Raw genomic sequence first — 11,813 nt, 5'->3', positions numbered from 1 at the left:
ACATCTAGGTGCAAATGAAGTTCCTGGTTGAACAAATGAAGCGGCCAGACTTTATGGATGCCTTACAGGGATTTACATCTCCTCTAAATCCTGCTCACCAATTAGGAAACCTAAGGTTGATTTTTTTTTTTTTTTTTTAGTTGCTTGTGTAATGTAAAAATATTTTAAAGAATTATTCAAGAATTGAAGTGTTTCTTGATCATGCAAGTCCTTGGTGACTTCAAACATGCTTCTATAAAGAAGGTACATTATTCACTCTATAATGCAGTAGCTTGGAGCATGGCATGGAATGGTGTTAATGGAAAGTGGTAATGAGAAATGTGCATAAATGTCCCTAAGCTTGCTCACGTGTTATATTGCTGTATGTGTTAACCTCTTTCTCAGGGGACCTAAATGAAGTCCGTAAATCAGCATTTAAGTTTCAAAAAAAGTTTAGAACCTGATTTTAATTTTTTTTTTTCTGTTGCTGGAGAAAAGTTCACATAATGAATGAGCATCTGCCATATTCCATATACCAAAGCAAGATAAACAATGTTCATAACATACAATTCCCCCCCCATACAAGTTTTTTTTAAGAAAAGGCAAACCTTGTCAATCCATCAAGCCTTTTCTTGAGAATTTGTTTGTAAATGAGTGATTGACTGTGTCTTACATATTCTAGGCTTGAAGAGTGCAGACTAATGTCATCTGCAAAAAGGCCACTCTGGTTAAACTGGGAAAATCCAGATATAATGTCAGAGATGCTGTTTTTGAATAATGAGATCATCTTTAAAAACGGAGATGGTAAGCTTAATGTTTGTTTAAAAGTCTGCAAAAAAAACAGTCCATTGACCTTAAGCCTCTTTAGCAGTATAACAAATAAATCACACAGATGACATGCAATCTCCGTTGTTATGATTTACAGATTGCCTTGTATCAGAAAGTCTAAAAAAAGACGGCAGTTGTCCAGTATTAACAAACTTAGTGAGTCAAGGTTCGGAGGTTAAGATCATTTTTTTTTTTAAGGAAATCTAAAGATTAACAAAGCAGCCTAGAAATGCTAAATATTATGTTAGGACTTCTGTCCAAGCCCAAGATGACTAGAGCCACTAAGCAGTGAAAATCTGTGCCTCCAATGATGTCCATAGTAAATATCTTCTTTTCTTTTGATCAGCTCACACAAATGGAAAGTGAGTGGTAGGAGAAAAGGGCCCACACATTTGCCTTGCATTTTGCCCTAGACTCCTCTGTCTTCTCCTGGTTCCGGCCCTGATGGCTAGTTCCTATGGACAATTCTGTAGGCTAGGACCATTAATATTATTATAGGTCTAATGAACTTCTATATTTGTAAAGAAGTATATTAAGTTAAGTATACAAAATACAGCATTTCTATTTGTATTCTGCTTATCGGTTTCATGGCTTCCTGTCCCAAAATTCTCCATAGTCTTTACAATAACCTGATGTATTTTGGGTTATGTACTATGGGACTCTGGGGATTCTGCTAGTCATTCTTTGCTTCCTCCAGGAATATGCCTTGTGAAAACCGTCAAATGGAACAACATGGTGCTATTAGAAAAAAGTTATTAAAAATAAGATGCTATATCTAAAAATTGCTCTTATGATTTTTTTTTTTTTTTTTTTTTAAGATTTACGGCAAGATATGCTCACGCTCCAGATCATAAGGATCATGGAAAACATTTGGCAAAATCAAGGCCTTGATTTACGGTAAGTATCTAAGGAGATTAGAAAAAAATGATGTAGAAATATGTATCCTGTTAATGCTCAAATTAATGCGATTAATGGCGATTGCTAGCACAAGCCTCTGTGTTGCCTTGATAAGGCTAACAATTTATATTTTATCTCATTTATTTTGTTTGTATTTGATATTGTTTATATTTTTATATACATTTATCTTGTATTCAGAAGAAATAAAGCATTAAAAGAATATGGCATGACATTCTGTACTTAAATACTAAACTTGATATGCCAACCCAGATGTTCAGCAGTCCTGTAACAGTAATTTTTTTGGCCTTCAAAGATGTCCACAGCAGCTTAGCATCTTCTGACTGTTGCCTAACATCTTTTTGCTTTTTTTGTGTGCTAGTAGCACTGCACAAGCTCCATGTGCAGAAGCTAAGCTTAGGATGGTTGGAAATCATCTAAAGATTAGCAGAAATTGAATTTAATAGCTGCTTATTAATTATGATACACAATTTCTGTGCTGCCGGGTAACGTTTATGTGATGTATTAATAATCAATCTTGCACCATGAATTTTATATTCTGTATGTATTTTATATATTGTGAGCCAGTTCCAAAACTCAGATTACTGACAGGATTTGCTGAGTGCATTGTTGGAGACCTTTACTGGAAAAATTAGGTCTAGTCTACTTTGCTGAACTTCAGTTTTTCTGCAGTGCCTTTTTCTGCTTTCAGTCCCTACTGTATTGTATTGCTTATACTATAACTGATATACATCTTTCCCTATTCTAGCATTTTCTTTATAAATGACGTGACTCTCTTCCTTAGGATGTTGCCATATGGTTGCCTGTCAATTGGAGACTGTGTCGGACTTATTGAAGTAGTGAGATGTTCACATACCATTATGCAGATTCAGTGCAAAGGAGGTCTGAAAGGAGCATTGCAATTCAACAGTCATACATTGCATCAATGGCTCAAGGATAAAAACAAGGGGGAAATGTAAGTCATGTTTTGTTAATAGTTACATAGTTAAACCTAGTTGAAAAAAGACAGTCCATCAAGTTCAACCCCTCCAAATGAAAACCCAGCATCCATACACATACCCCTCCCTACTTCACATAAATTCTATATATCTATACTAACTATAGAGATTAGTATCACAATAGCCTTTGATATTATGTCTGTCCTAAAAATCATCCAAGCCACTCTTAAAGGCATTAACTGAATCAGCCATCACAACATCACCCAGCAGGGCACTCCACAACCTCACTGTCCTCACTGTGAAGAACCACCTACGTTGCTTCAAATGAAATTTCTTCTCTTCTAGTCTGAAGAGGTGGCCTCTGGTACGGTGATCCGCTTTATGGGTAAAAAGGTCCCCTGCTATTTGTCTATAATGTCCTCTAATGTACTTGTAAAGTGTAAACAGGTTTCCTCACAAGCGCCTTTTTACCAGAGAAAACAACCCCAACCTTGACAGTCTACCCTCAATATTTAATTCTTCCATCCCTCTAACCAGTTTAGTTGCACATCTCTGCACTCTCTCCAGCTCATTTATATCCCTCTTAAGGACTAGAGTCCAAAACTGCACTGCATACTCCAGATGAGGCCTTACCAGGGACCTATAAAGAGGCATAATTATGTTTTCATCCCTTGAGTTAATGCCCTTTTTTATGCAAGACAGAACTTTATTTGCTTTAGTGGCCACAGAATGACACTGCCCAGAATTAGACAACGTGTTATCTACAAAGACCCCTAGATCCTTCTCATTTAAGGAAACTCCCAACACACTGCAATTTAGTGTATAACTTGCATTTATATTATTTTTGCCAAAGTGCATAACCTTGCATTTATCAACATTGAACCTCATTTTCCAGTTTGCTGCCCAGTTTTCCAATTTAGACAAATCACTCTGCAAAGTGGCAGCATCCTGCATGGAACCTTTAGTTCTGTACAATTTAGTATCCTCTGCAAAAACAGAAACAATACTTTCAATGCCCACCTCCAGGTCATTAATAAACAAATTGAAAACAAGGGACCTAGTACAGAGCCATGCGGTACTCCACTAACAATGATCCTTAATTTTTCTGTTTCAGTTTGTTTACTCTGTAGCTCAATACAGGTATGGGTTCCTTTATCTGGAAATCCATTATCCGGAAAGCTCCGAATTACGGAAAGGCCATCTCCCATAGCCTCCATTTTATCCAAATTATCCAATTTTTTTAAAAATTATTTCCTTTATCTCTGTAATAATAAAACGGTATCTTGTACTTGATCTCAACTAAGATAAAATGAATCTTTATTTGAAGCAAAATCAGCCTATTGGGTTCATTTAATGTTTACATGATTTTCTAGTAGACATAAGCTATAAAGATCCAAATTACATAAAGATCTGTTATCTGGAAAACACCAGGTCCCAAACATTCTAGATAACTGGTCATATACCTGTACTTTCATAACTGTAATTGTTGTTAAATGTGTGTTGATGGTAAATATTGCTTTTAGCATTTATTTACAGAGGTCTCTAACCAACAATTCTGGGAAGGGTGGGATATCCGTGTGTTAGTAGTGAAATCTAGTCATGGTTCCAGTCTTTAGATTAGCAAAGACTAGCATTTTTACAAATATGTATTCGGTATGGGTCCAAGAAACTGTTTTTTTTCTGACCACCGTTCTGTGATTACATAAGCTTGAATGTTTCCCTCTGTTAAAGCTCTTTTCTATGAATGTGTTTTATGTACTTTTCCCTACATGAGTTTGGTGGGAGCCACTGAGCTCTTTTACTACTTCCTGCTCCAATCCTTTGCTCTTCTTTAAAATCTCCAATTTCTATTTTTGCTTTGTATTGTTTAAAGTGGACCAGTCACCCAGACATAAAAATCTGTATAATAAAAGTCCTTTTTAAATTAAATATGAAATCCAATTTCTTTTTTTTATTAAAGCATTCATAGCTGTTTTAAACTCATTTAAAAATATCAGCTGTCAATCAAATATTGCCTACCCCTCCTCTATGCCTAGGCATAGAGGCGGGGCAAACAATTACTTTCACTTTCCATTCAGCACTTCCTAGATGTCACTGCTCTCCCCACATTCCCCCAGCTCTCTTAACGATTTAATTGTGTAGCCAGTGCATGGAGATGGACATTGAGTCCCCCATTCTGGTGCACAAACAAGATTCTGAGATGATACAAGGCTTGTCTTAATAACAGTGTCCACAAAATGGCTGCTGCCTGCTTGCTATCATTTTAAATTCCCAGACTGAAGTAAACAAGATTCAAATAATTTATACAGTGTAATTAAAGTTCATTTTGCTTGACTAACATGATAAAATAGGATTTGGAATAATTTTGTTTGGGTGACGGGTCCCCTTTAAGACCTCAATGCAACTAAATCTTAATGAAAAATATGCTGTAATATTCTATAGCTGACCCACCAGACCAGAAATGACTTAATAATTTTCATAGGATTGGAATACAGTACAACCTATTCGCATTTGGAAAAATTCTGTTCTGAGCTAAACTCAAAGAACTATAAATACAAAGAACTTTAAAACTGGACCAATAGCTTAACCAGTATTACTGCCTTATTGTGTAACTTCTAGGTATGATGCCGCCATTGATCTGTTCACTCGATCGTGTGCTGGTTACTGTGTTGCAACTTTCATTCTTGGAATAGGTGATCGGCATAACAGTAACATTATGGTTAAAGACAATGGGCAAGTAAGGAATATTCTTTTTCCTTTTAGTTTTGTTCTGAATCTTTTCATTGCGTATTAAACTGTTATTTTCCCATCAGCTGTTTCACATAGATTTTGGCCACTTTTTGGATCACAAAAAGAAAAAATTTGGCTATAAACGTGAAAGGGTACCGTTTGTCTTAACTCAAGATTTTCTGATTGTGATCAGCAAGGGGATGCAAGAATGCACAAAAACCAGGGATTTTGAAAGGTGAGAAGGAGTCTTAATTATTTTAAATGTCAATAGATATATTAGGAAATGCTTTTCATATTATGAAAGCGATACTGTCTTTCCAAATTAAAATAGTTTGTTTTAGTACTACTTATCAAATCTCTTATTAGGTTGATCCATAATACACAGTCCAATATTGATATCGTAATACATTTGTTACATGCCATTATTAAAGTAACTCCAGATTGTAAAATCTTCACTATAATGGTTTACTTTAAAGATCAACTAGTAACTATGTACATGTTTTAGTAGCTTCATGCAGTCAATCATATTTGAAAAGTTTTGCTGATAGATGAGGCAATTTATGCTCCTTTTCATGAAGTGCAATTCTTAGGGCATATCTGAGCCTGAAATGGTCAGGCTGGATGTCTAACAGAACAGAACCCAACTTCCTTCTTTTCAGCTCTCTAACTCTGAGTTAGTCAGCGACTATAAGGGGGGCCACATGGGGCATAAGTGTTCAGTGAGTTTGCAATTGATCCTCAGCATTCAGCTCAGATTCAAAAGCAAACTGTTATGATCCATGTCCCCCCTCCTCAAGTCTCTGGTTACTGCCTGGTAACCAATCAGTGGAAACCAAGAGAGCTGAAAAGCAGGAAGTAGTGTTCTGGCTATTATATTAGACATCCAGTTACTTCAGCCTTTATATATTAAGTTTTTGGCTAACTAACTATATTAGCAACATTTTTTATTTTGCACAACCTATCTATTTACCCAGTTTTTATTTTTACTCTGAACAATTCCTTTGAAACCTCAATCATTCTGTTAACCGAGTAGGTGATTATTAGTATAACATTAGAAAAAAAGTTTATTTATTATTTATGCTCTCAAATACCTTTTCAGATTTCAAGAGATGTGTTACAAAGCGTATTTAGCAATCCGCCAGCATGCCAACCTTTTCATCAACTTGTTCTCTATGATGCTTGGCTGTGGAATGCCTGAACTACAATCTTTTGATGACATTGCCTATATTCGAAAGACATTAGCTTTGGATAAAACTGAGCAAGAGGCTTTGGAATACTTCATGAAGCAGATGAATGACGCACATCACGGTGGCTGGACAACAAAAATGGACTGGATCTTCCATACAATAAAGCATCTTTAATCCAAACAGGGAAACGGGCAAATGACTTAACAACCCTATTGTGGGTTGAGCACTGTGCTGTTAATAGTGACAGCCAGCAATGAACGGCTGCATGGGAATTGCACAAGCCACACAAAGCATTGGTTTCACAGCAGCTACTAGAATTAAACAGAATCATTAACGCTTACAGGGTCGTCAACAACACTACATTTTGTGAGCAAGAATTGTTAAGCCTGTATAGTTATGCCTTAAGCCCAAACCGAAGGCTAACCTCCGCTTGTGTTTACTAGCCACGGTTACAACATCTTTGATACAAATGAAAGTTTGGCGTCAAAAAATTATTTTTGTGATTCCATGTGCATTTCAAAATGCTGATTGTGATCCATTGTGTAAAAGGAGAGATACTAGAAAAGGAATAGGAGGCTATTATCCTCCTCATATGCCTCACAGTATTTTTTAACTTACATGAGTTTAACAAGTGGCGTATTTTTAATTTTTCAGACTGATCCTACCGAAGTCTTCTGAGAAACATTGCAACAATTATGTATTTTCTTTCTCTCTTGACAAATAATTCACCATTGTGAATTGCAAAATGTGAAACTTGAAGTTAAGAGGAAGCCCCATCGTGTTCAAAACCCCAAAACTTTAACAAGCACACTGTGTGTGGGGGTGCGTCTGTCCCGTTATGTATTTCTTCATTTTTAAATACTACCAACCCAGAGACCAGAAGAGCGATCTACTTATTTCTCTAAATGGATGTCATGCTTAATAGAGCTCTTATTTTTATAGTCTTCCTAGGCTATTCTGAGGAATGCTGGTTTATTAAGTGCTGACAATGTGTGTATATCAACAGTCTTCACTGATATCTAGGTTCCAGTAATCAGCCCGTTTTATTTACCAATTGTTTCTAAAAAATCTATATTCACTTTTAAGTGTATAGATATTTTTTATATATTGTACATACATTTGGTTTTGCATTTTCTGTGTATGTGTAACATTGTGTATATAATTACAGATATATGCACAGGGGTGCATTCATACACACTCATCCATTTATAGATTTCCTTGATAGAAACTCCTAAGGTATGTGGAGACCACATTTTAAAGAGATGTTAAAAAGCACAGTGACTGTTCTGAGCGATGTTGGTGTGTAAATGTTTCTAAATGGGTTCATGACTCGTTGCTTGCCTATACGCATGCAGTGTGCTTAAATCAATTATTTTGTATTCATTTCACATGCAGCTGTAACCAGAAAACACTATTATATATAAAATCAACATTTTTATAAAGATCTGACAATCTGCTATGCAGTTTTTTAGGGTGACCACACAACGAAATTGAATTGGGCAGTTTGGCTTATCTCAGCCATAATTTTCATTTGGCCTGTTCAAACAGACTGCCTTTTCAGTCTATAGGATGTCAGGCATTCCCTCCAGAATGAAAATTGTATATACTCTTCCAAAAAAAGGAGATGGGACATCAGCCTATACAGAACTGAGCACAAGTCCTGGTCTTTCTTGTTTCTGCTTAGATGACCCAAATGAATGTAACAATCTGCACAGATGGCTAAATCGGGCAATATGCAACATTTTAGCCCATCAAATGGGTGGCGCCAAGGTACACTGTGTATGGCCACCTTGAATTTAACTACATAAAGTTACCCAGTTGTCTTTCCACTTAAAGGGGGACTATTGTGAAAATGAAAATTTAATATAAGCTTCCTCATACTGAATTAAGAAGCTTTCTAAATACAATCAACTAAATATTCTGCATTGTTTGGAAAATAATCAAGTTTATATTCACTATTCCTCTCTCAGCATCTGTTTCTCTTCATTCTGTCTTCATGCAGCAGTTGGGTGTCAGATGAATGATCCAATATATCTTATAGAGGGGTTGTTCCCTTTCCTAGCTGATGAATTAGAGCTCACTCAAATAACTGATTCCAGTACAAACAAAATCTAACAAAATAAATGCCTTTTGCACAAATTCTGCATGTAGAGAGACATGATGTCTGGTGGTTTTAATAGTGAGCTCTAATGTATCTTCAAGGCAAAAGGAGCCCCCTATAAGATATATTGAATCATTTATCTGACACCCAGCTCCTGAATAAAGGGGAAACAGATGCTGAGAGAGGAAAAATTATTTCAGAAACGGTACAGAATTTTTAATTGACTGTTTCTTATTTCAGTATGATGAAGCTAATATTCAATTTTAATTTTCGCAACAGTTCCCCTTTAAGAAAAGCTTATCAATGTGGGGCACTAACCCCCAACCAATCTATCCTACATTTGCCTATACTACCCATCCAGTTACAATAAGACAAAGCAAACTATCAAAATTGAAAGGGAGTGACCAGGCAGATCTCCCTACAAGTAAAGTTTAATCACACAGCATGTTTTGGGCTTTGGACCCCTGATGAAAATTGCCTTAATTTACTCATGAAATGAAATGCTTCTCATAATTCTATTCTTTTCTTACTAAAGCAGTTACTGCTTAACATTTTTACCTCTGAGAGGTGGGGACTTTAAAGGATCAAAATGTAGTCTTTAAAATCTATTTGATCTGGATTTTTACAATGAAGGCACTGTGTATTTCAAGGAATTCTTTACTTTACTGCAATGTTGCTCCAGATTCAATAACACATCATGTTTCTTTTTAACTACAGTGCTTCAGGGAAGATTCACCTGATACACATTGACATGTACAGTATATATAATATTACAGGATGGGATTTATTATCCAGAATGCTTGGGACGTGGGGGTTCCTGTGAATAATACTTGAGACCTTGGGATACTGGATCTCTCCATAATTTGGCTCACCATGCTCACAATTCTTTAAGCATTAACTAAACCAAATAGGATTGTTTTGTCACCAATATCGATTCATTCAACTTCGTTTCCATTAAGTACAAGGTAGAGATTTTTATTACAGAGAAATCATTTTTAAAAAAATTAGTTGCTTGAAAAAAAGACTGTTTGGGAGATGGCCTTCTTGTAATTTGAAGCTCTCTCTGGATAATTGGTTTCCAGTTAAAAGAGAAGCAAAGTCGTCTACCACTTGGGGTGCCAAATGTTAGGCACCCCAAGTTAATTTATTTACTTACCTGAAACCCCAAGCCGGTGCTCCTATCAGCAGAAAACTGCACCAGCCGAGGTTTATTCCAGCGAGCACCACAAAGCGCTCCTCTTCCTGCTTCCTCTTTCTTCTCGCAGCTGTGCATTGGAGTGAAAAGCCGAACTTTAACTAAAAAGTTTTCCGCTGCATTTTTCTGCTTATAGGAGCACCGGCCTGGAGTTTCATGTAAGTAAATACATTCACTTGGTGTGCCTAACATGTGGCACCCCCAAGTGGTAAATGACTTTCTTTCTCCTTTAAGGGATAACTAGCTTGCAAATCAACTTGCACAACTCTTAAACATATGATTTCCCATTGGTCCTTTGCATTCAGCTTAAGTTAGGGTAGGACTTCATGGTACGCGTGGACCAAACCCGTCGCAATGCGACTAAACGCATGCGACGTGTCTGATGTTTTACAGAAAACGGAAGTGAAGGAGAAATCGCAGGAAACAACTACATTCATCCTACTGTCAGACGACTAAACGCATGCGACGTGTCTGATGTTTTACAGAAAACGGAAGTGAAGGAGAAATCGCAGGAAACAACTACATTCATCCAACTGTAGGATGGAAAGTTTTCATCCCACAGTCGGATGAATGTAGTTGTTTCCTGAGACAGTTCTGTTCTAGATTTCTTGATTACAGGCCATTTAACTGCAGCCTTCGAGCTATTTCATCAACAAAATAGAAACGAGCACTTTACCAACTTTTTTTGTGATCATCAGTAGTTATTATTGGAGTCAACATCCTTTTCGCCCCTTTAATTGTTTCCAGATGCACTTTACAAAAATTACAGAGCAAGGTAAAAGCCCAGTTGTTGCCACTGATGTTTAAATGTTTTATATATATAATCCTAGATAGCTTGTGGCGGGGTTCTGTGTATAGTTTTCTTTATAGAAATATTATAACACTCAACTTTATTAAAATACCAAAATGACATGCTATGATAAAGGTTAGCTTATGTTGCAAATACTTTACTCTAGTCATTTGTACGTAGCATTGTTACTCCTCATTACATAGTGGAATTAGAAGGGCAAGTCCCGGAAGCACCACAAACCATGGAAATAATGAATCAATGGCCTTTCATATTTTATATTTGTTTTTTTCACATTGTAACTCTTGTATAATATTTTTGTTTTGTTATTGAAATGGTAAGAATGTGCTGACTATCTATTGCAAACCTTTCATGACATACCATCAATCAAAATGTAGGGCTCACTTTTTATATTTACATTAAAAAAAATGAGATCACACACATATATATATATATATATATATATATATATATATATATATATATATATATATATATATATATATATATATATATATATATGTATGTATGTATATATATATATATATATATATATATATATGATCTCATGCAGAATAAATAATCAGGTGCACATTGAATTTCTGTCCTAAAAGCTTCAAATTAACTTAGATAACATCTGAAATGCATCATTTGCAATGTTTGTATCAATGTTTAACATGCATGGGTTCATTTCTGTTCTGCTTCATTCTGTAGACTTACTGCTTGTGCAATACCAGGTTTGCACTGAAAGTGATGGTGCAATGTTCTTCATCCAGCTCTGCAGAAGGCTTATCTTAGAGCACGGTGTCATTCATGAAGATATTAACCCTTTTATATTTATTTTGCTTTTTTGCATTAAACTGTTCATTGACTAGGATTTATACAGCCAAATGCTCTTGCATACTATACAGTGTATGAAGGCATGTGTGCACAAAGCTGTCTGGCATTTTCAGTGCAGTTTTGACCTTTTTTATTTTTTTTTAAGGAAAACATCATGAGTAAGGTGTAATGCCGCCTGCACATTTCTGCACCTTTTACCATTGTGAATTTTCTGAATCCTATGAGGTGTTTTTGTTTACAGTAAATTATCCTCTGGTTTCACTGTAACTTGTGTTCTCACCTTTTAATGTTGCAGCACTTATTCTTCATGTAG

At 35.9% G+C, this 11,813-nt stretch overlaps 1 protein-coding gene across 2 annotated transcripts in view; it reads left to right on the top strand.

The window, feature by feature from the left end:
• The window catches only part of pik3ca.S (phosphatidylinositol-4,5-bisphosphate 3-kinase catalytic subunit alpha S homeolog), a 30,080-nt gene extending 22,061 nt beyond the window's left edge, over window positions 1–8,019 (top strand). For both annotated transcript variants that reach the window (XM_018265691.2, XM_018265692.2), the window contains 7 exons: window positions 9–115; window positions 662–783; window positions 1,626–1,704; window positions 2,507–2,677; window positions 5,280–5,397; window positions 5,474–5,625; window positions 6,490–8,019. In XM_018265691.2, the coding sequence (XP_018121180.1) occupies window positions 9–115; window positions 662–783; window positions 1,626–1,704; window positions 2,507–2,677; window positions 5,280–5,397; window positions 5,474–5,625; window positions 6,490–6,751 (1,011 nt within the window). In that variant the 3' untranslated portion in view covers window positions 6,752–8,019. The remainder of the gene's footprint in view (window positions 1–8; window positions 116–661; window positions 784–1,625; window positions 1,705–2,506; window positions 2,678–5,279; window positions 5,398–5,473; window positions 5,626–6,489) is intronic.
• Window positions 8,020–11,813: the final 3,794 nt, after the last annotated feature.

Source organism: Xenopus laevis, chromosome 5S, assembly GCF_017654675.1.
Source record: "Xenopus laevis strain J_2021 chromosome 5S, Xenopus_laevis_v10.1, whole genome shotgun sequence".
NCBI lineage: Eukaryota > Metazoa > Chordata > Amphibia > Anura > Pipidae > Xenopus > Xenopus laevis.
The sequence above is the reverse complement of the archived record's forward strand: the minus strand, read 5'-3'. Positions and strand labels throughout refer to the sequence as shown.